Below are 23,903 nucleotides of genomic sequence, written 5' to 3' on the forward strand. Positions count from 1 at the left end.
TTACAACTTACTGTTGTTTCTTGCACAGTAAATTTTTAAAATGTGGCTTAACATTTTCACAGAACTTTTTTTAAAACATAAAGTCCAGATTCTGCCAACCAGTTCTCCTTTTGTTCCCCATCTTACCATTTCAATTTCCATATTAGGGACACTTACCAGATACAGTACATATCCCCATTCTGGAGCTGCGGAATAAGAAAGGATTCACAGAGTTGCAAAGCTAACATAGTCTTGCCTTCTTTTTCAGTGTTACAGATGATATCAATTCCACTCTTACAATCAGTTTTCAATAAATGCTATAAGAGGAAAAGAAAAATCAGTTCATATCATTAAAAATACCTAAAAAGCTAGTTGCATTAAATGTCTGGATTAAACATTCAGGAAAAAATTTAAATTTCTGGTTTTCTTCTACAAAAACAATGATGAATTATACAGAAATATTTTCATGGTTTCATAGTTTTACTATCTAGCACCTGCAATTTATAACTACTTTTAATCTCATTAATGTCCACAACTTGTAAGTGAATAGGTTCTATATTAGGAAAAGATTCTTTCATCTTAAAAAAAAAAAAACAAACAAACGAAAACAACAAACATGAGCATTTAATTTCTTAATATTTTATTAAAAGGCAAAATACTTTATAAAAGTATTTACAAAACAAGTGCTGAATAATTAATTTAAATTTTTATTTAAAATGCTTCCTATTTTTATTTAACCTCTTCTGTCACACAATAAGCTCAACATGTATAATGCTTATTGATGAATGCTTTGTTAATTTCATCAATTGTCAATCTCAGATTGTCTAATTCAATGTGAGCTTAAAGAATAGTGTCAAAGAGAACACATCTAAATAATGTAATCCTAAAACCTTTGGTGTTACTGTAAAAGGAATTTTACAAGAATGGGCTACTTTTTTTTTTTTTATTTTTGATAAGGTTAAAATAGTAAAAGGCAAACATAATCTCAAACAATACCTCCCGGAATAGTTGATCTTCTACAGGTGACATAAACAGACATGTGAAGAGTGCTTGATGGAAGTACAAGTCTTTGCTGATTTCTGGGTGATTTATACAAGATTTGATAAGAGCCATTGCTTCAGGTATGCGTTCACAAGCAATTAGGTATCTGGCACGTAGTTCAAAGAACAGTGGATTTTCAGAACTTAAATATTTGTTCACTATATTAAAAAGAAAACAAACTTATTACTCTCAAGAAAAGATTCTCAAACTTTGTTGTTTGAAACTCTACCACTAACATGTGGCATCTAATTAGATTAAGTGGTTATTTAACTAAATAGCATATTCCTTAGTAGGAGTTTATTTATGAAAATAATATTCAGTCATATGATTGGAAAAATGGAAATAAGAGTAACACCAAAACTGCTCAAGAAGTATCTTTTGATTTCTTTTCAGTCTAAAAACTGAAAAAATTTTAACAAAAAATGAAATACTCTCTTTTCAGTTCACTAATATGTTAAAATATGTTTCAGATAACATGGGGTCTGGAATTTCTAGTCTATTTATGTACTTTATATTTTGTTGCCTAATATTGTCATTCACATAAGGTTAAAAGGCTGAATCCTATTTTGTCATTAAAACCACATTGATTTAGATGTATAGAGAAAAGTAATGTGAATTAAGGAAAATGTTTTATTACTTCTTATCAAAAATTAAGCCAAAAGTAGTACCAAAAAGGATTGCTTATTAATATATGTATCACTAAGAATAATTACTAATTAATACTTTACACAACTTAAAAACATAAAAACACCTTTATCTACCTAAGTTTATTTAGACCTAACAACAACCTATGACAGGTATCATAATACTTCTTTCACAGATCACAAAACTGAGACTCAGAGAGGTCAAATGACTTGCCCAAGGACAAAGAATAAGTGGCAGAGCAGGAACAGGGATCCACATTTCATGATTTCAGATCAAAATGTTTTCATTACTTGTGTATGTTTAATCAGTAGCTTCTAAAATTCCTATGAGTGATGTTTTATTTGGGCTTCAACATGTGCCTTGCAATTCCGTTTACAGCATATGATAAGCAGACAATGATTTATAGAGTTAATACAAAGATAAACTTCAGACTGGTCTTTATCTTAATGGTCACCAACTAGAGGAGAGTCATCCATATTAATGAGGCTCTAGAGCAGCTTTTCCCAAAGTGAGGTATGCTAGTGGAAGTATGAAAGGAATATATACGTAAGGATGAGAGAGAGGGAGAGAGAGAGAGAGACATACCATCAGCCCTTACACCAACCAACAGATTTGTTCTAGCTCCTAGTCAGAGAAGCCTAAAAGCCCAAGCTTTCTTCTCTATTCTCCTTTTCAAGCTCCTCATCTAGCTTCTGTGCCATCTGACCACATTCCCCAGGCTCCTCATAGTTTTCTTCAGTCTGTCACCCTTGCCTTCCCTATATTGACTCTATATGCTTTTCCTCGATGGTACAACTCTTCCTCCTCAGTTCCAACTGCCTCCCTCTTCAGTTTTTTACTCCTTTCTGAAACCCTCACATCAAGTTCCAGTCTCCCTTGTATGCCCTGGGTATTTACCACTATAACACTATGATACATATTGTAGCTCTTTCCTCTAGTCTTATTCTACCTCCTATCTCAGCCCACCACTTTTAACTACTTCTCCTGATCTTCTCTCTTTCGTCATCTTCTCTCCTATCTCTGTCACAGTCCTCCACACTTGTATCTGGAGTTGACTTGCTCTTAAGCTGGAGAAGCATAGCCCCTTCTCCACTCAACTCTACTCAAAACCTACCCCCAACCCTTATTAACCTGAGGCAAATGGAAAGATCCTAACCTGCTCAGCACAATATGTGGTGTGAAGTATCCTCACCAGAACAAGGGTGGGAAGTCTTGTCTTTTCTTTCTGGCCATCTTATAATTGCACTCCATGGGCTCTCTCCATGCTTTCAAATGTTTTCCATGCTTTTTCTGATTACACTACTGCTGAGTTTACATTCTAAGTTCTGATGATCCAAAATGTTCTGGGGCTCAGGAACAATATGGCAAACAGTTTTTAAAAAGAATTACCTAGAAGTAATTGACAGAGCCTCTTGCCTCAAAAGGAAATTTTGGCCCACAGGAAACACAGCGGATCTATGCTGGAAGGAGGTGATACCAAAGCATGCAGGTCGTTCAGGGATGAGATAAAACTCAACTTCTACTAATGGATGAAGTTTGGGAAATACTGCTCCAGAGTACTTGGAATTCATTCAACTCGTCACTCATTCACTTACACATTCCTCAGATGGTCACTTGGTTCAGTTAACAAATACTTATATTGAGTACCTACTCTGTACCAGGCACTGGGCTGGGTATAGGATATGCAGTAGTGGTGACAAAAACTGACAAAGAGTTCCAGCCCTCAGAGTTTCCTGTATAAGGGAGATTCCATGTGCTTAAGCAGGGTGTTGTTGTTGTTGTTTTTAAGGGTGTTTGTTCCTACTTAACTAGATTTTTAAAATATAACAAATGATGAAACCAAACTCTCTGTAAGTAACATCTGGACAGTAAGTGTATTACACTGAATTCCCATTAGAATAAATGGAAAATTACTATACATAAAGGTACCTAGTCTGGTGTCAAAAATCATTCTTGGGCCAGGTTAGTATAACAATTTAAACACACTTCATGTGAAAATACATTACTCTTATTCAGTATTAGAAGATAAAGAAAAATCACTATTACTGCTCTAGTTAGAAATGAAAATTGCGCTTGCTTCTCACAAATGTTGGTTTTGATTTTGAGTCTCCTGAAGTACCTATCTCCTGAGATGCTGGCTGGGCTTTAAGAACAGCTTGCAACACTGGATCTTCCCATGGGCCACCATCTCTAATGATTCGAGTCACCAGTTCCAGATTCACATTTCCATATCTGCGGAGGTGATTCTGGCATTCCTAGGAGAGAAAAATCATTTTGGCTTTGTGAATTTAAAGGGGTTAAAAACTAAACTTGATCATCCTTGTCAATAAAATGACTGATGGTCAATGAGTCCACTATTAAATAATAAAAGAGAAAGGGTTGCTATAGTAACCTAAGTAGGGTGTTAAAACCCCATCAGTACACAAATAGGCTTTAATGCCAAAGGTTACAGAGTTTCTACATAATTGGACTTAGAAAATCCAATTATAATAGGGATTAAGTGTAACCCAAGGGAAAAACTTAAGGGATGCATCATTTCTAGGAAAAGAACCAGGTTTTAAAACCTAAGGGAAAAACTTACAGGATGCATCATTTCTAGGAAAAGAACCAGGTTGCAAAAATGTAAAACTTAAATGTTCAGTTTATGTGAGGGCTCATAAAGCTTCTGTTAACAATGGCAAGCAAGAACCTGACTATAAGAAAGAGGTAGAAGGGTCCCTGTCCAATGCAGACTGTGGTTGGCAGACACAGGTCCCCTGCTCTGATCCCAAATGTATACACCTAGTTGTGATGGAAGGCTAGAAGATGGAAATTCTATTGCATTATTGTTCTATTAGCAGATTTGTAGTCTTGGGATAAAGAAATGGCAGGCTGAAGGAATGAATCCAACCTATAATACGAAGACTTTACATTAGTTTTAAGATAAAGATGTACTGATAGGTTGGGCATTAACTGATAATTTGTCTATGTATTTTCTGGGATTTTTTTTAAAGATGTTTGAAATATTTTTAGAGAATCTTTTATCTTAGACTTGTGATTATAATATGAATTATGTAACAAGTTTGTAAACAAAGCTTAATATTTAGGAGAACTTGGTTGACTGAATTTATAAATTTGATTTCTTAGATTTAGGTTTACGAGATTTAATTATTTGATTATGCTTTTTTGATTCATTACATACCTTGGTATTGTTTCTAAAATGTTTCAGGGAATTTAATTTGATAATTAAAAGATTAACTGAAGGCCTAGTGAGGGTATAAATAGATACATATTTTTTAATGCATACATTGAGCTTACAGCCTTAAGGAAAAAACTAGGCATTGAAATTGGCAATGTTAAAAATTTGAATAAATGGCACATCAATTAAAACACAAATAATTGCCAAAATTTCTTTCTGTGCTCAAAATATCCTTCAGACATTAAAAACTTAGTAAGTTATAAGCAAAGCTTAAACAATACACCATTACAAATTTTACTTATGATATAAATCATCAGGCTACATGTTCAAAGTGGCAGTAAACACTTTGCTTTTATTTGTCATGTTCTTTCATCATTTGAATGTTCCAAAGTAGTATCTATATGCCACTTTTTATTCCTTGTTAAGATACACAAAAAGAGGTTTTATTTGTTTCATGAAAGAACAAGGCAGTAGAAGAATCAAGTTTCAAGATAAAGAATCATTTAGTCAAAGAAGTCAACAGATAATTAAGTCATAACATGAAAATAAGTGTCTTCTAGAAGTTATTTAGAATATTCCCAAATTAAAATGAGCAAGCAAGCAAGCAAGCAAGCAAACAAAACTGTATAAATAATGGGCAAGTTACTTAACCTCTCTGTGCTCCTTCAGTTAACTCATCTGCAGAATGGTTACTAAAAACACCTACTTCATAGGATTGTTGTGAGGTTTAAATATACAGTATTGAAAGTGCTTACTTAGTACAGTGCCTGGCACATAGTAAGCACTTAATAAATGTTAGCTATTATATCTTCTAGTATTTTTTAACATTTTGGATAACTATTTTATCTTTGCACACCCAAATGCCTTAGCAGAAAATTAATTTCTACATTTCCATGTGTCAGCATGTTTATATAGCATTCATAAAAACAAGATATAAAGTTTTTTGATCAGCCATGATTTGTTTTAAACACATGGAACATAGTAAAAATCTGTGATAACAGCTTTAAAACAATCATTGACTTCAAACCTAAAGGTGAATCAACTCCTATATTACTCTAGACACACATACTGCTACCCCTAAAATTCAACTACTGTAAGCTGGCTTTGGTTCAATAAAAGTACAAGACATAAGGTGAGCTGGATGCTAGTCCCTGAATCACTGGTGAGCTTTAGCTCTGCTGCTGAGCTCTTGGACAACCCATCTTTCTAGCTGTCTCACAATAGGTGAGGTACCAATCACACAGCCCTTAGCATTGTGAGACCCAGAATTGGACTTCGTGAAATAGGTCTATTGCTAATCTCCTAAACATGGCTGAAAAATAAATACTTGGAGGTCTTGTTAAAAAACAGATTCCCAAGCACCAGTTCAAATATACTAAATCAAAATTTCTAGAGGAAAGCGCTGATAAACTGTATATTTAACAACCCCCACCCCAGAGTCAACTCTGACATACTTTCTGATTATACTTTCTACATTGAGTGTGTACTTTCATAAATGTTTATGCTAGAAAGTATATACTTGTACTCCTATCAATCCTTCTATTAAAAATTAGTCAATTAGCTTAAGTTCATTTTTCTAAGATAAAAATTGTATGGGAGAGTTTTGTTTTTTTTTTTGTGTGTGTGCACTTATTGAGACAAATGCACCTTATTTTAGAGACCATTTTCTATGGGAAATGGCTCTGGACAGGAAATAGAGATGAAATGAAGATTTCATTTTGGTTTATTTAAAAAGACATGGGATGGAAAAAAAAAAAAAGACATGGGATTAGAGAACAAGTAAGTTTGTAAGTATATTTTGGCTCCTCCTTCCTTAGATAGTATGGTGGCTTTTGTGGATGATACGCAATTCAAAAGCCTCCAAAGCGAAAAAGGAAGCACTTTAGTCACTATAGAATTCACAACTATCCTTCCTATATATGCATATTATATATATTTTTACAATGTTTACTTAAAAATTTGGACCTGTACATTAACCTAATCCTTTATTAAGTCACCTGTCTACTATCATTGATACCCATCACTGGGCTAAATGTTCCCTCAGAAACTTCCATTCAACCTTGTGTTTTTGCCAAAGGTAGAAAACAAAACCCCCTCCTTCACTTTTCTTTCAGAATCTATTGTGGTGCAAACTTAATGTTTTGTTCCAGAAGAATTTTCTTCCCTGAACTTGTTACCTCATTAGAATTGCCCCCCCCCCAACATGTCTGCAAAGCTGTATATTCAGTGTTCTTGATCTGAACTCCTCAGCAGCTCATCATAAAATGAAATTCTTTTTTTTTCCAGAGGATGAAATTCTTAATGACTGAACTTCATATTTAAGGATCTCTGCACTTACCTACCTAACTCATTCAGCTATCAACATCATGAATCCTCCAGCCTGGTCTCCTCCATGTCTCAAATTCATCATGTACTTTCTTGCTTATGCTTTTCTTTTATCACTCACTCTTTTTCTCCTACAACTTCCTACAAACCTATTGAAATCTTCCAGTAAACCAATCTAAATACTTTCCTATCTTTCCATAATCCTGCTTTTCCTTGAGAAGCCTGTACTAGCTACCTCAATCCATAATAAAGTTAATTCCTTCTCCTGCAGTACTGAAAATCAGTACCAGTCAACTCTTCTGATATTTATCATGTAAGAGGGAGCGTTGTGTTATTAAGGGCTGACATCTTACTTCTTAGGTAGTTAAAAGCATGTTCAAACAGAGCCAAGAAAGGAAAGGTATACCAGAAAAGATAAATTCTCAATAATAACTTTTTAATCAGAATCGAGTTTTATGGAAATCCATGTAATCAGAAACATTATGCAGTATTTGTCTTATTTTGAATGCAGCTTCCAGAACAAAACTGTAGAATACCATATCAAATTCACTCATAAAGCAAGCTATTGTAGCAAATCAAAGCAAAACATTTTTAAAAGGTCTTCAATGTGGTTAATGTTATAAAAACAGAGCCTTTAAAATACAGTAAAATCTTTACAATACTTTATAATAAGAGGAGAATGATCATAACTTTTATTATTACACTTCCATTGGTTATCTCATGGCAAAGCATTTAAAAAAGTTGTAAAATTTAAAGTTGTTACGTAGTTTTCTTTTTCAAAAAGATAACATTACACATTTGCTGTTCTTTTCTGTGGTAAGTTCCTAAGAAATATTTACCTAATGTTTTTAAAAAATAAACATTCTGAGTTTGCCCATATAAAGAGGACAGTATAACAGTGAAAAAGTTACTGCTTTTCAAAAGAAAGTTATGGAGAAAATCATTTAAAATGAATATTTGGAAGTGTTTACATTCTTGCAGGTTTGCTGTTGCCAAAATCAGTATGTCACTTACAATGTTTGTATTAAAAAACTTAAACTAGAATTTTTTGTTGAAAAACCTTTCAACTGGAGCATTTTAATGGGCTTTCAGAGTCATATGTTAAAAATGGTTAGTATCAAAACATTGATGTCAGTAACAATAGAAATTTTGTAGTCAAATTTCAACAACTCTTTGTAATTTGGGTAGAAGGAATTTAAACTCAGTATCACAGTTGAGAAAATTTTTCACCTATGACAAATATTAAAACCAAGTATCAAAGTAAACACCTTAAAATCAGACTATATGACCAAGTGTTAGAATTTTTCAAAAATAAAGCATATTAAGTCATACTGCTATCATTAGTTTTTACACTGTTAAAACATTATTTTACTTTCATTTTTTTAAATGTTTTTTATGTTTCATAATGTATACAGTATTAGCACATATCCATAAATAATACATATATATGTATTGAGGATATTCTGTTTTTTAAAAAAACCTAGATGGTTGTGCTATCAGAAGTCTGGACATTCCTGATTTTAGGTATTATTTGTTTTTACATTTGTGTTTGGAATCAAATCAAAAAAAAAAGGAGACAGTTTTAAACTGTCTTCTACTGATCCTAATATCATGTCAGTTTTCTTTCTTATGTGATGTGCTTCTACCTGTTATTTTTACTGTTTACACTCTAGTCTAGGCCTTCATCTGCTATCACTTAGATAACCACATTAGTTTCTTCTTTCTGTCTCTGCTATGCAAGTCTTTAGGAGGTCTCAGAATGTAAGTTAACAAAGCATTTAGATAGTAATATAAGGGCTCCTAGTTGGCTCAGTTGGTGGAGCATGCAGGTCTTGTATCTCAGGGTTGTGAGTTTGAGCCCCATGTTGGGTGTAAAGATTACTTAAAATGTTTAAAAAAAAAAAAAAAAAAAAACAGAAAGTTTATACATAAAGATTTCTTTAGGGGCTCCTGGCTCTCAGTTGGTGGACCATATAACTCTGGATCTTGGGGTCGTGAGGTCAGGACCCACATTGGGTAGAAAGATTACTCTAATAAATAAAACCTAAAAAAAAAAAAAAAAATTTAGGGGCACCTGGGTGGCTCGGTCAGTTAAGCAGCCGACTTCAGCTCAGGTCATATCTCACTGCTGGTGAGTTCGAGCTCCACGTCAGGCTCTGTGCTGACAGCTCAGGGCCTGGTGCCTGGTTCTGATTCTGTGTCTCCCTCTCTCTGCCCCTCCCCCATTCTCTCTCTCTCTCTCACCTTCAAAAATAAATAAACATTAAAAAAAAATATTAGGGGCGCCTGGGTGGCTCAATTGGTTAAGCGTCCGACTTCGGCTCAGGTCATGATCTCACCATTTGTTGAGTTCAAGCCCCATCGGGCTCTGTGCTATCAGTACAGAGCCCACTTCAGATCCCCTGCCCCCATTCTCTACTCCTTCCCCACTCACATTCTGTCTCTTGAAAATAAACATTAGGGGCGCCTGGGTGGCGCAGTCGGTTAAGCGTCCGACTTCAGCCAGGTCATGATCTCGCGGTCCGTGAGTTCGAGCCCCGCGTCGGGCTCTGGGCTGATGGCTCAGAGCCTGGAGCCTGTTTCCGATTCTGTGTCTCCCTCTCTCTCTGCCCCTCCCCCGTTCATGCTCTGTCTCTCTCTGTCCCAAAAATAAATAAAAAAACGTTGAAAAAAAAAAATTTAAGAAAATAAACATTAAAAATGTTTTTTTAACTTCAGACTATTGTTTTGACATATACATTACTGCAAACACATGATTATATCTATTCATACTGGTTGAGAGTAATACTTAGGCCCTTGTTCTACTTCTATAAACCTCGACTCCACAGGAGCTTAATTTTCTGACCTGTAAAATAAGGGATTATTGGATCAACAATTTCCAGGGTGACTCCCAATCTCAAAATTATAAAAATGCATTACTGCCTATAAATTACATATATTTGATTTTTAAAAATAACTACAATCATGTACTTAGTGAACTATTTAAGATATCCCATTTGGGACTTTGGAAAAAAAATGAATATTTAAGTGTAAGTAATTGTTCCCTGTTTAACAGACATGATTACATTTTTATACATTTAAAAAATCTTAAGTAATGAATATAAATGTGACTTAAATTAGCAATCAAAGTTTTAGCTGAAGTGGAAGCCAATCATAAGTACAGAAAACCATCAACTGCGGCATAACCAAATTTCAGAATTGGTAATTGCCAAGTTAATGAAAGCATGACCCTATTATTAACATTTTTAAATCATAAATGAAATAATATGGCCAACAGAGAAGTACTATTGTTGCTGTTTTACCCTGTAAGACAGAGACCCTGAAGCAGAATTAAGGTGTATGCAAGGTTTACTGGAGTATAGGTTCCCACATAAAGAAATAAATATAAAATCTGATATAGCAGAGAGAACAAAGAGTTAGTCAAGAGAACAGGTCACAGTACCAGCAATACTACAAATTGAGCGAGTTAATCTCCAATAAATATTATTGAATAGATGAATGAATGTATCTCTCTGGTCCTCTCTGGTCCTTAATGACCTTCATAGTTCTTCTTTACAACTAAATTTTCTATGATCTAATATTTTATCTGGGAAAACAAACTACTTCAAGCATTAAGATGCTGATAATTCTAGTTATTATGTATTAAGACACTACAGAATCATCTTTCAGTGATAAGCAAATGCCTCAGTGACCCTGATGTGCTTTTAGAGCTACTTTCAAAGTGTCAATCTTACTGATTTTGAAGGCACTTACATGCCTGGTCCTGAAAACACAAAATTGCAAGATGCTCGAATATAAGATCTTTGTTAGAGCTGGATACTATGGTGTGAACAACTATCACTGAACAATGTTTAGTACTCACTTTTTGAGATGACTGTTGGTTCCATGTGTCAGGGTAAACTGGCCTTTCCTGACATATGATGCTGACAGCCCTATCTTTTGGAGGCTTGCTTTTGGTCCCCTGAGCTTAACTGTCTCATTTATTTATTATATATTTTATGCCTGAAATAACTCTGGGTCTTGTATCTATGCAAAGTGATTATAGAACTTCAACAGTTGAAGTAAAGTGTTTCCTTCTCAGATTATTAAAAACAAAAAATACACAGAGAAAGTGAAATATTTCTGAGGTGGTAATATACAAGATTTATTAATCTTAGTAGTAACAGTTTCAAAAATATAATGAAAAACTATCAAAGCTTTACCCATTTCAACACAAGGTTAATCTAAGGAATATAATTTTTAAAAATTATTTCAAAATCTGAAACTTTAATTTTAATATCAATCTCTTTCATTCCAGTGCTAAATATGTGGCATACTTGTCAAGTATGTTTCTTTCATAGACAGTGAAATCTTTCCCCCATCCCTTTCAATTCTCTTTTTTCTACACATTGTCAAAATAGAATCAACAAGTACATATTTGATGGTTTCATCCCATGAATGCATTTGTTGATCTGTTCCCCATATCACTGTATATTAGTAACCAATGAACCAGGAGGTAAATTTCAGAAAATACACTTCATTGTTTCTTATTTTTTAGAGCTCAGCAATGATGATACATCTCTAAGAGGGATTCTTTTTTTTTTTTTTTTTAATTTTTTTTTAACATTTATTTTTGAGACAAAGAGAGACAGAGCATGAACGGGGGAGGGTCAGAGAGAGGGAGACACAGAACCTGAAACAGGCTCCATCTCTGAGCTGTCAGCACAGAGCCCGACGCAGGGCTCGAACTCACGGACCGTGAGAGCATGACCTGAGCCGAAGTCGGCCGCTTAACCGACTGAGCCACCCAGGCGCCCCTCTAAGAGGGATTCTTTAAAAAAAAAGGAAAAAAGAAAAAAAAAATGTCTATGGACTTATTTAGCCTTCATTTGTGTTGGCACACATATCAGTACTAGGGTCTAGTAACTACTAAGTGTTGGAGACACAAGGATGAAAGTAGTCTCTGCCTATGAGATCTAACAGCCTAGCTGGAGAGGCAGATAGAATTCAGAGGTACTGGTGTTTCGGTACACAGTGAAAAAGCTGGTGGGGGGTGGGGGGTGGGCAGGGAGTCCTATGTAGTCAAAATGTAGTTGAGCAGAGACAGGAGAGGAATTCTATTAGAGAAGAAAAAAATAAGGACACACAATTTTGAAACTGCCCCTCAAAATGTCTTGCTCTTAAGTTGACATGATCATAGTCTTCAAAGCCTCTTAACCAGCACTACAAAGGTGGTTTTGAATACCAAGATTAGGACTTTGCCAAATTAAGTCTTTGGGCAACTTATTCCAAGTAGTCTAGGAAGGGAATATAGTCCAAAAGGTTTTAGGAGAAAGTCAGTGGTTGGTTCTAAACTTCATGGTAGCTAAAAATAAAACCTGGGAGCTATGCTGGTTTATAATGCCAACGAATATACACACTCTGACTTCTTAGAAGAGATCAACACTTGCCCCAGTGAAACAGGATAGACATAACTCCTCTCTAGTGGCTGGTGCTTTTACTTTTGATTCTTATTGTTCTTCTCTTTCAACACTATTGCAGTAAGATAGCTTTGGGCCTCTTCTTGTTTGGGAGGTTGTATCCCCTATCTCCTCCCATCTGCTTCCCCCGGTTACCCAAAGAAGGACAAGTAGATTAAAAATGGGTAGAGTCTCAGGAAAGAAAGCTTAACTAAGGCTCACTTCTATTCTGAACAAAAAAAGATCTTTGTGACTTATACATTGACCCCAAGGGATGAGGATAGTTTTCACTGAGGTCAGGTCAGGCTTACTAAACCACATGCCGAGCTCTAGAAGTAGGGCTTTTATTGGTTGGCATTTGCTGATTACTCCAGGGTCTTTTTTGTTTTTTTCCCTAAATTGGGGCGGGGGGAGCTTTATAACATCTATTTTTCTCTTGATTTATAAAAGTAATACATACTTTTTAAAATATTTTTTTAAGTTTATTTTTATTTGAGAGAGAGATAGAGAACAAGCAGGGGTGGGGCAGAGAGACAGAATCCCAAGCAGGCTCTGCACTGCCAGCACAGAGCCTGATGTGGGGCTCGAACCGACAAACAAACTGCAAGATCATAACATGAGCAGAAGTCAACTGTCAGATGCTTAATGTAGTGAGCCACCCAGGCACCCCAAAGTAATACATATTCTTGGTTAAAAAAAATATATGTAGACCCACCAATCTAACCATCATTGGGCATTAGTACTTGGATGTTCCAAAGATATTTGAAACTCTGTCTAGAATGGAACTTATCTTCTTTCTATATCCTGTTCCTCTGCCTATAATCACTGCCCACTTAGTGAATGGCACTACTCTATGTGGTTAGTTCAGCTTAGATGCCCAAGAATAAACCTGATTCTTCTCTAGCTTCTTTAACTCCATCCAATCAATACCATAATCCGAGATTTTTGTTCCAGATCATTGTATCTGTGCTTTTATTTTCTTTTTCCAGAATCATTTCTAACATTAATAGAATTTTCATTATAGCCATATTAGCAAGTCTACTAATTTTTACTTGTTTCCTCACGTCAGTCCTATTTTTTAATTTTATAACAACTCTATTTGTTAAGTTCTTTATTTTGACCATTTCTAAATCAGTGGCATTTTTTTTTTTTTTTTAAAGACTTGTATTTGTTTTGTTCTGCAAGCATTTGGACTATTTCTTTCTGTTGCTCTCTCTCATAAACTATAGAGCTTGGCAGGTAAATAGTATTTTTTACCTTGAAAAACTCCAGAGACATTATTTATTCTGGTATTTGTTACAATGGAGAAATTCATTGCTAGCCTGTTTTTTAGGTTTTTTTTTTCCTTTGTGGGAATCCTATTTTACATGAGTCCTGCATTTGTAGGAACTTCCCTTTATCCTAAAAATTGAAGACTATAATAAGATATGGCTGCATGTAACTATGAATTGGAAATACATTTTTAGAGATCTGTTTCTTTCACTGATTTGTTTTTTTTCTGGAGCTAATCTGTTGTTGATCACCTTCACTATACTTTTAATTTAGTAGTTTCATCTCCATACAATATCTTACCTCCATACATTCTCTAGGATGGTCCCTTCTTTACAATTTCACTTCCAGTTTCATGGATGATACCCTGAACTTAACCAAAGAAAGAACAAAACTGATCTCTTCTTTTTTTTAAACTGTCTTATCTTAACCATGTAATTGACGGTAACTGGTATTAACCTCTTTATTCATCTTTACCTAGAATATCTAGAACAAAGAGCTGTTTTACTAATGGGTACATAGGTCTCTGTTGAATCCTTCAAGCTCAACCAAGAGAGAAGTTTAATTTGTTAGATCAATGACCCACGAAGTAGTAAAGAGAAGCTACAGCTACCACACCACTTTTCAAAAATTTCTAACTTCTGGATATTGGGGCAGGTTCCATTTAGTTTGGGTCGTCTCTTCATTTTTTCAGTGGAAGGAATGCTTTCATGAAGAGCCATACATCCCATTTTTAATATTGGTAGCATAGCACATCAGTATTCCTGTTTTGTGGGCTCTGCTGCACATGTGGTACACTTTCCAGAAGCACCATCAAAAATGAGATCGGCCCCACACCTAAGCCCCACCATCTGGTATTTCTTACAATCCTCACTGTTATAAGCTGATGGAGGCAGGGGACAGATAACATTTGGAAGGTCTCCCCCTTTCCAGGTCTCTCTCCCCTATTTAGTCACATTCAGGTAACCAGGCATTGTTTGGTTCATTGCTCTAGATGGATTCATCCCTGAGTACTTGATATAGAGCCTCATCCTAGTTTCCAACATTCATAAGGAATTTTGTTCTCATATTATTTTTGTCATTTCACTGGGAATCTAATTTTAATTACATTAATGGGTTTTGGAGATCTAGTAGATGAATTCAATTACTAGGCTATGGAAAGCTCATCAGTGAACAGATTCAAAATAATAATGATGAAGTAGGAGCATCATATAAGAAATGTGTCATCTTTTTGTTTTGAGGTAAAGAAGAATTATTGGAAGCCAAAAGTTAAGAAAGCAAACTTTTAGAAGCAGGCAAATGGAACATCTGGCTCTAAGAATGAATTTCCTCTTGGAATAAGGTAGAGAGAAAATTATAGTCAGTCGATAAGAAGATTTAAAATTTCTACTTGAGCAGCTCAGGTTTTACGAGATCAGAAATTCATGGAAGAACAGAATAAATTTAAGGGCCAGGTTTTGGTCTTACTGTGAGAACAGAAATCCAGGTAGTATGACTTCAGAGCCCACACCCTGACAGAAAGGATAATTAACTCAAATCCAGCAAAGAATGTTAATCTCTTGCTAATTCAGAGTGTGGTCCAGGGACCAGCTCCTAGGCATCACTTCTGAGCTTGACAGAAATACAGACTCTCAGGCCCCACCCCAGAACTATTGAATCAATATCTGCATTTTAACAAGATTCTCAGGTATCTTAAAGTGTGAGCAGCATTATGTTTGCCATGCTTATGGTAGAGGAAAATGAACAAGAACTTAAGCTGGTATGAATCTTCATGAAGGTGGACAGTAATGAACCACTTGGGGAAATAGAGTTTGCATTAGTAGAAAATCTAAAAACATTTCAAAAGCTGACACTGGGATTATCACTAGACTGTGAGATATGTCGAAGCCTGGGCAATTTACAAAGCTTAGCAAACACAAGGGTTTTGGGGAGTACACATGATGGACTACATGTTGGCCCTTCTTGGGTCCTAAGGGCACAGGCAGGGAAGCACCAAACAGCAGCAGCTCAGTTCAGAAAATGGAGGACAAAATGGGAACAAAAGGTGAAATCTCCTGGGAGGCAGGAGTTACAGGCTCAAGAAAATTCAGAGTAGGAAGGAAGGAAGAAGTAGGAAGAAGCAACAGCAACAGAAGTAGCAGAACTGGCCTAGAGGTTTTAAAAACAAAAGGGAACAAAAGGAGGGGCAGCCTTTAGAATTTAAGCAGGAGCTAGAAAAGGATATAAAACCAAGAACTCTTGGAAACCCTGCTCAAAAGAAAAAAAAAATTTATCCCTTCAGAGATGTTATGATTTCACACATTTAAAGCATAATTCAAACACTGTGACTCATTTACTCTATAAACACTTCAGCAGTTTCCATTATCAGTGCTCATTTAATATCTCCTTGAGGCATTTCCTAACTACCTGATTTACAACTGAAATCTTCTTCCCCAATAACACCATGCCAGCACTCCATCTCCCTGGTCTGTTTCATTTTTCTTTTAGTCATTTGTTGCTTTCTAAAATAATCTGAAATGGGGATGCCTGGGTGGCTCATTCCGTTAAGCATCTGACTTCGGCCATCAGGTCATGATCTCATGGTTCGTAAGTCTGAGCCCCGCATCGGGCTCTGTGTTACAAATTCTGTGTCTCCTTCTCTCTCTGCCCCTCCCCTGCTCACGTTCTATCCCACCCCCACCTCTCTCTCTCTCTCTCAAAAATAGACAAACATTAAAATTTTTTTTTTAATAAAATAAAATACTCTGAAATTTACAAAGATTTCATTTATTGTCTTTCTGTCTCTATACCAAAATTAAACTTCACAATAGGACAGTTTTTCTGGTTTTGCTTACTGCTGTTTTTCCCAGAGCCTAGTGCCTAACATATACAGAAGACTCAATACATATCTGCGTAGTAAAAAATTCAAAAATGGATTGCCAAAAACACAGGTATCAAAGGAAAAATGGACTAGAAAATTACAAAGTTTTAAATACTGAATATAAACTTTTTTTTTTTTTTAATTTTTTTTTCAACGTTTTTTATTTATTTTTGGGACAGAGAGAGACAGAGCATGAACGGGGGAGGGGCAGAGAGAGAGGGAGACACAGAATCGGAAACAGGCTCCAGGCTCCGAGCCATCAGCCCAGAGCCCGACGCGGGGCTCGAACTCACGGACCGCGAGATCGTGACCTGGCTGAAGTCGGACGCTTAACCGACTGCGCCACCCAGGCGCCCCTAAATACTGAATATAAACTTTAATTAGAGTGTAAGCTCCACAATGGGACACCTGGCTGGCTCAGTTGGAAAAGCATGAGGCTCTTTTTTTTTCTTCTTTTAAGTTTATATATTTTAGTAATCTCTGCACCCAACATGGGGCTCAAACTCATGACCCCGAGATCAAAAGAATATAAGCTCCATGGAAATAGGTAGTTTTACTTCTTTTGCTGATTGTAAGAATGAATAAAGTACAATATGTAATATACCTAGTTTCATTGATTCTAAGATGCATTTTTTTTTTTTTTTGTATTTCTACAACTGTAAAATCAGAATATGTTTTATAGCCAATGCTATCTTAGAATCCAAGTCAGCCTGGTGATGGTCATGCTGTGGTTGTCATTCTGCATCCATGGACATTTAAAGAGCATGAAAACTTATGACTGAGAATAAAATCCACGAGACTAGCAGAGCACTCTTTTTACTTGTGAAGCAAATGGTATGGGGAGGGTGTAGAGCAGTCAATGTAATTTAACAACACTCTGAAGCAGGAGTCAAAGCTGGCTGGTTAAACAGAATCATAAAACCAACTTAAGCTTTTAAAACCCCAGTGCCCATGGCTTTTAGTTCTTTTATCAATTATTTTAGGAAATGCTACTTCATCAACACTTTTATGCCACTGAAGACAAAAGGGTGTAGAAAAACAGACAGTGAAGACTTGGTGGAAAAACAAATCTAGAGTCAGATTCTGAATGTGAGGAAGTTTTAGATATATGTTAGCCAACTAAGTCTGCTCCTAATTTTCCTATTTTTATGTATGCATCGGAGTGAGAAATCATAAACATCTATTTTAATTCAGTCTACAAGATCTCTTTCAATAAATATAAAGTAAAAATTCTAGGTGAGAGAAAGTATTGCACGACTTTTCTGTTATTAAGCTGACCTCCTTCCCAAAGATGGACAGCCTTTCTTATTAACACACAATAGAAATAAATGTGAGATATGACATCTGAACACCTTACCCCTAGAGGGAGCTCAAAGTACATCTTCCTTTATTCTACCCAGAGAATAATGATGAGATAATGCCAAGGACACATTAGTGAGCCACAATACTAGGAACTGCTTCTTAAGTAAATGGTAAAAAGATCAAATGTTCTTGTGTCTACAGTTGAGGTCTTGGATCTTTGGCATTCCCTTCTGGATTTACTCCCTCCTCTCTTGTAGCATGTGCCAAAAACAAACAAACAAATGAATAAACAAACAAACAAATTACATATCTTGGGAAGGCTATTCAGAAAATAAATGAGAAAATTAGGGTATAGCCAAGGGGAAAAAGTGACATGAGACAGCCTGCTTTTAGGCTAGGCAAGAAGAGTCATTTTTTTTTTTTTTTTTACTAGGGCTGAGTTCTAGATTGGATATGAAACCAAAGTCTTTATCAATAAAAAAGTGTGAGTGTATGTGCAGGATGTGCTTAGGAACCCACAAGGGTGGTAGCAGCAGGCTCTGGTCTAGCAAATATAGAATTGGAAACTTAATTTGAACTGTTTTTAGAAATAGAGCTAAAAGTTAATTTTAAGAACCTTCTTTTTCTGCTGGCATAAGAGGATCCTAAGCATTGCCATCTTAGTAAATATAAAAACTTACAAGCAACAAATAACCAATATACCATTTTTAGGGGGAGAATCAGGCATGTGTTAAATGTAGACAAAATGTGAAGGAGTAAACTGCTTTACCTGGAATGATCCAAGAATATCCTTTAGTGGCTCTTCATAAAACTCATCTCTTCCAAAGAACAGCAGCAACTCAAAGAAGCTCCTAGAAAGATTAAGTAAATGATAATGTTCATTGCTTCTTTAACTGTTTGGCCCCAATTTAAAAGATAAAAGCTATGTAATATCAGTTAGTTTTAAAATAACCAGTTTTGAAAAATTATATTGAGATTTAAAACTCATGTTGGGTTTTCAATAAAATTTTAATAGAAGTGTCTTCAAAGAAAATATAAAGAAATATACTTAAGTTCTAGAATTATAGAATGAACAATTACATTACTCGTGCCCACAGAGTTCACAATGCCAAAAAAAGAGAAAAATAAATGCAATGATATATAACTACCAGGTGGCAAAAATGTTGCTACACCTGCCAAGATGATTTAAACTGGGGACATAGTCCAGCTTCATCCTAGTACAATGAGCCCCAGAGAAAATTCAAAATCTAATTTTTTTCAGATGGATATAAGGGATGGATAAAATTGACACAAAAATATAAGAAAATTAGAAGGTCACTGTGAATACTCTCAGCCAACATTTATATTATAGCAATGCCACCAATTAGGTATCTAATAAATGACACGTGGGTTCTCAAACTCTGGGCTTACCTTGACTATCCCACTCCTGACAGACTGCCCCAAATCTGTGGTTCATCTTTTTTAAATAATTGTCTTTGGAAAATACTGTGTCTTTAACAATTCATAATTTCATATAGGAGGAAATATGACTTATTTCCTAATCAATGAGCTGAAAAACTATAAAAATTATTTAGTATTACTTAGCAGTCCTAAAGTAGTACAAATGACAAGCACATCAAAATCTTTAGATTTTAATTCACCTAGAAGATCCTCAACTAGGAATACCTATAGTTGCATTTTTTAAACACTTTTTGCCTTTAATCCAAATTAATCACTAATAAAGAATGAAGTTTTTAAGATGCAAACTATGAGATAATACACTTTTAAAAATTATATAAAACACTCAAGTATTACCCAATACTACAAAGACTCTTCTAAATAACATAATAACCATGCCCCATAAAATTATATTTTATAAAAATTTGATTACTTAAAATTTTTAAATGTCAGCAGACCAAAAACATAAAAACAATCAAAGCAAAATGATACACTAAGAAAGATTCTTTGCTGATTTCCCTTAATTAAAAGGCTTAAACAAGTAATTTTTAAAAAGTTAACAACTGGGTAAGAGAGGGCTACCTCACAGGAAAGAAACACAAGTGGATTTTGTTTTCAAATATTAAAAGATACTCTACTTAATTAAGTAAAAATTTATAAAGATGAAATACCTTTTCTATCATATTTACAAAAGTGAAAATGTTGGTATATTCTATGATAGTTCTGATGTAGAGAAATCGGTTCTGATATCTTGGAGGGATGGTAGGAGGTACTACCTCTTTTAAGGGCAACAGTTATAATCATCAGAAAAATTACAATGTTCACATTATCATTTGACTTAGCCAATTCCACCTATAGGAACTAAATCAGGCAAACATACACACATTAGCTTAAAGACATATATAAGGATATGCATCCGTAGATTATTTGTAACAGCAAAAGAAGAGAAACATTATGTCTACCACAGGGGGCTGGGTAAATGAATTCTAATACACCCATACAATGAAATATAATGCAAATTTTAATGAGAATTTTAGTGAGAATACACTTATATCTGTATGAATAGATAAGAAAAAAATTCCAAGATATATTGTTAAGGAAAGATGCAGAAATATATTAATTATATTATCATTTGTGTGAAGGGGGGGTAGAGGGCACATGAATACCAATGCATATTGTCAAAAGTATCTAGAAGGATATGCAACAAACTGGTAAAATCAAATGAGTCCACATAAGTAAAACAGAATTTAGGTGTCAGGAATAAAAATAATTATGTGTCATTATTAACTCTTTTGTAATTCTTAATTTACTATCAATGAATATGGAAAAAGCTCCAACAGCCTACATTTGGACTCCTCTCTATCCCTATTAACAAAGCATTAATTCACATCTATCTCATCTTTAAACTTCTAACAGGCCCTTCCTATCTTCAGTCTTGCTATTATTCCACACTTATTAAAATCCATGTTCAATATAGCTGCCATTGTTATCGTCCTAAAACACAGAATGATTTGACTACTTTAACAGACTTTACAAATTGCTGTTTGGACTGTACCATTTAAGCAAAGACCTTCAGCTGACACATTTGTTTTGTATGAGTAATTTTTTTTAAAATTTAGTCAGTTGCTAATATTTAAAAACTGTGCTACTTCAGATTAAATCTAAATTTCTGTGAGCTCTTAAAAAACTAAGAGCCCCAATAACACAGGGTTTGCATCCTTCTATGAGATGGGCATCTACTCTACTGCCTTTAGACAAACCATGAACCTCCTTTCCAACTGGCCAGTCTCCATTCACCTCTCTTATTTCTCCAACATACTAGCTGCTTGACTTACTTATTACTATCATTCCCTTCCTATTCTATATAGGTATTTGAGATCATTAACCTAGAGCAGGAAATACAAATTCCTTACCACAGTGTAAGAACTTTTATGTCTGATTCAAAACTACACTTAACACACATAGCTTTTATCACAAATGTCATGCTCTCCAATCACAGCAAACTTCTCCCCATTCCCTTAACTCCTATGCTTTTAAGGTCTTTGGGTTTGTTGCCTCCTCAAGACCTATTTACACAATTTCACCTAGGAATTTGGTCTAAACCACCCTTCCTTCTCTGTACCTGATTCTGTGCTATTGTAGTATTGTACCTTACACATGTCTCTATTATAACATGTTGAAAGATGGAGGAGGCGTTAGATATGCACTAGGTAGAAGCGGAAGGGACTGCATCATTATGTTGGGTAGATAGTATTGACTGTTAGGGCAATTAATTGTATTGAAAGAGGGAGAGATAACAAAGATTCTTAGTGGAAATAAAATGTGCTGTAGATAGGAATATACAGATGCACATGACCTTGTAGAGAATTCAACAAAATATGCAGAATTATATAATGTCTGAATTATGTGAACAAGAAAGAGGAGCCACCATTACAAAAGAGAGATCTACGCATGCCTCACTATCAGCTACCTCAATAACAAGACCCAACTCCTTGATGATATTAAAATGATAAAAACTACATGCAAAGTAATTTAAGAGTAAAAAAAGACAGAACAACATGATCTACCTAGCTCTGCCTTAGATTAAGATTCAGGGAAGTCAACAAGTATTTATGCACTTGCGCAATCACCAGGGGGAAAAATATCTAGATTATATGTGGAAGGAAAAACTTCAGGTTTCAATCCTGTTGTACTTCCTGCTGATCAGTGTAAAGGATCAACAAAAGGTATAGAGATCAAGTTGTCTAGCCCTCATGGAAGACAACTCTATATGGTAGAGGGTAAATGAGTCCAAAAAAAGAACAAAGTAGAACCCCAAAATATATGTAGCAGTCTAGAGCAGGGCTGGCAAACTACTGTCCACATAAATCCGGCTCAATGATGGCCTGTTGAATAATGCACGATAAGAATAGTTAGCCATATTTAAATTGTTAAAAAAAAAAAAAAGCTGCAATAACATTTTGTGACAGTTTAAAATTACATGAAATTCAAATATCCTGTCAATAAAAGGTATTATTAGAAAACAGTCATACTCATCTATTTACATATTGGCTATGGCTGCTTTCACACTACAATGACAGAACTGAGTAGTGGCAACGGAGACCTTATGAGCTAAGCCTGAAATATTTACTATCTGGCCCTTTACTCACCCATGGTCTAGAACCACAGTGTTTCGGTTTCAATCTCAGCTACACTACTTTCTTTTCTTTTCTTTTTTTAAGTTTATTTATTTATTTTGAGAAAGAGTGTGAGTGGGGGAGAGGCAGAAAAAGAGGGAGACAGAATCCCAAGCAGACTCCACATTGTCAGTGCAGAACCCAACACAGGGCTCAAACTCACGAAACTGTGAAATCGTGACCTGAGCTGAAACCAAGAATCGGACGCATAACTGATTGAGCCACCCAGGCGCCCCTACACTATTTTCTTAATATGTAACCCTGGGGAAGTCATTTAATATCTCTATGCCTCCGTTTATTTAAAATAGAACAGTAATAATAACTACCTCTTGTAAAGCACTTAGAACAATCCCTGGTAGTGCTATAGATGCTTGCTAAAAATACAGTACTATTAATTTTTGTTATTAACATTGCCATCAAAATTCCTTCAATAATCTAAAAGGAAACACAAGATCTTCATAGATACGTTTTTCTCTGCTGTGTACTATGGCAATTGTGTTGAAATATGAGACATCAACTTTTCTTCACTTAAATTATGAAGATTTTTAAGATTTTCTTCACTTAAATTATGAAGATTTTCAAAACATTTCTTTCTTGGGGCACCTGAGTGGCTCAGTTGGTTAAGCATCTAACTCTTGGTTTCAGCTCAGGTCATGATCTCATGGTTTGTGAATTTGAGCCCTGCATCAGGCTCTGTGCTGACAATGCAGAGCCTGCTTGGGATTCCTTCTCTAAATAAACAAATAAATAAGCAAACTTAAAAAAAAAAAAAGGAAAAAAAGAGGTTTCTTTCTAAAAATTTATTATTGTATAATGTTTATACTAATTTTGAGTATGTTTAATATCATGTTTAATGTTTGTATAATACTATATATACTATATAGTCTACTATATAGACTATTTGTATAGTCTATATACTAATCAATGTATAATTAACCCTAGTCCAAGTTATGAGTTACCTAAAGTTCATTTATGTAAATTAAGTTATTCAAAATAGAATTACTTGAACAAAATGATTTATATAAAATATAAATTATTTATAGTGAAACAAATACATGATAAATAACATGCCTTTGAAGTAAAAAAAAATTATGCCATATATAATCATACTTATGGGACTTCCATCATTCATCATAGCTTATGAGCTACACAAGCTTGCATAACAAAAGTACTGCTGCAGTCCCTATTTATGAAACAAACTATATTATGTCATTGGGATGCTTGTAAATGAGACCATAATTTCTCATCTATTA

The 23,903-nt window shown here is 34.9% G+C and overlaps 1 protein-coding gene across 4 annotated transcripts in view; it reads right to left on the reverse strand.

Annotated features, from left to right (window-relative positions):
* Nucleotides 1–23,903, reverse strand: part of ZNF654 (zinc finger protein 654) — a 97,411-nt gene that overhangs the window by 21,230 nt on the left and 52,278 nt on the right. For 2 of the 4 annotated variants that reach the window (XM_086675680.1, XM_025913503.2), the window contains exons 3-6: nucleotides 18,807–18,888; nucleotides 3,785–3,920; nucleotides 976–1,178; nucleotides 157–296 (exon numbers count right to left, since the gene is read on the reverse strand). In XM_086675680.1, coding sequence (XP_086531806.1) covers nucleotides 157–296; nucleotides 976–1,178; nucleotides 3,785–3,920; nucleotides 18,807–18,888 — 561 coding nt within the window. Of the gene's footprint in view, nucleotides 1–156; nucleotides 297–975; nucleotides 1,179–3,749; nucleotides 3,921–18,806; nucleotides 18,889–19,447; nucleotides 23,461–23,903 lie in introns of those variants that run through there. The other 2 variants (XM_086675681.1, XM_086675682.1) reach the window with 2 other exon arrangements.

Source organism: Puma concolor, chromosome C2, assembly GCF_028749965.1.
Source record: "Puma concolor isolate L17-30 chromosome C2, mPumCon1.1.hap2, whole genome shotgun sequence".
NCBI lineage: Eukaryota > Metazoa > Chordata > Mammalia > Carnivora > Felidae > Puma > Puma concolor.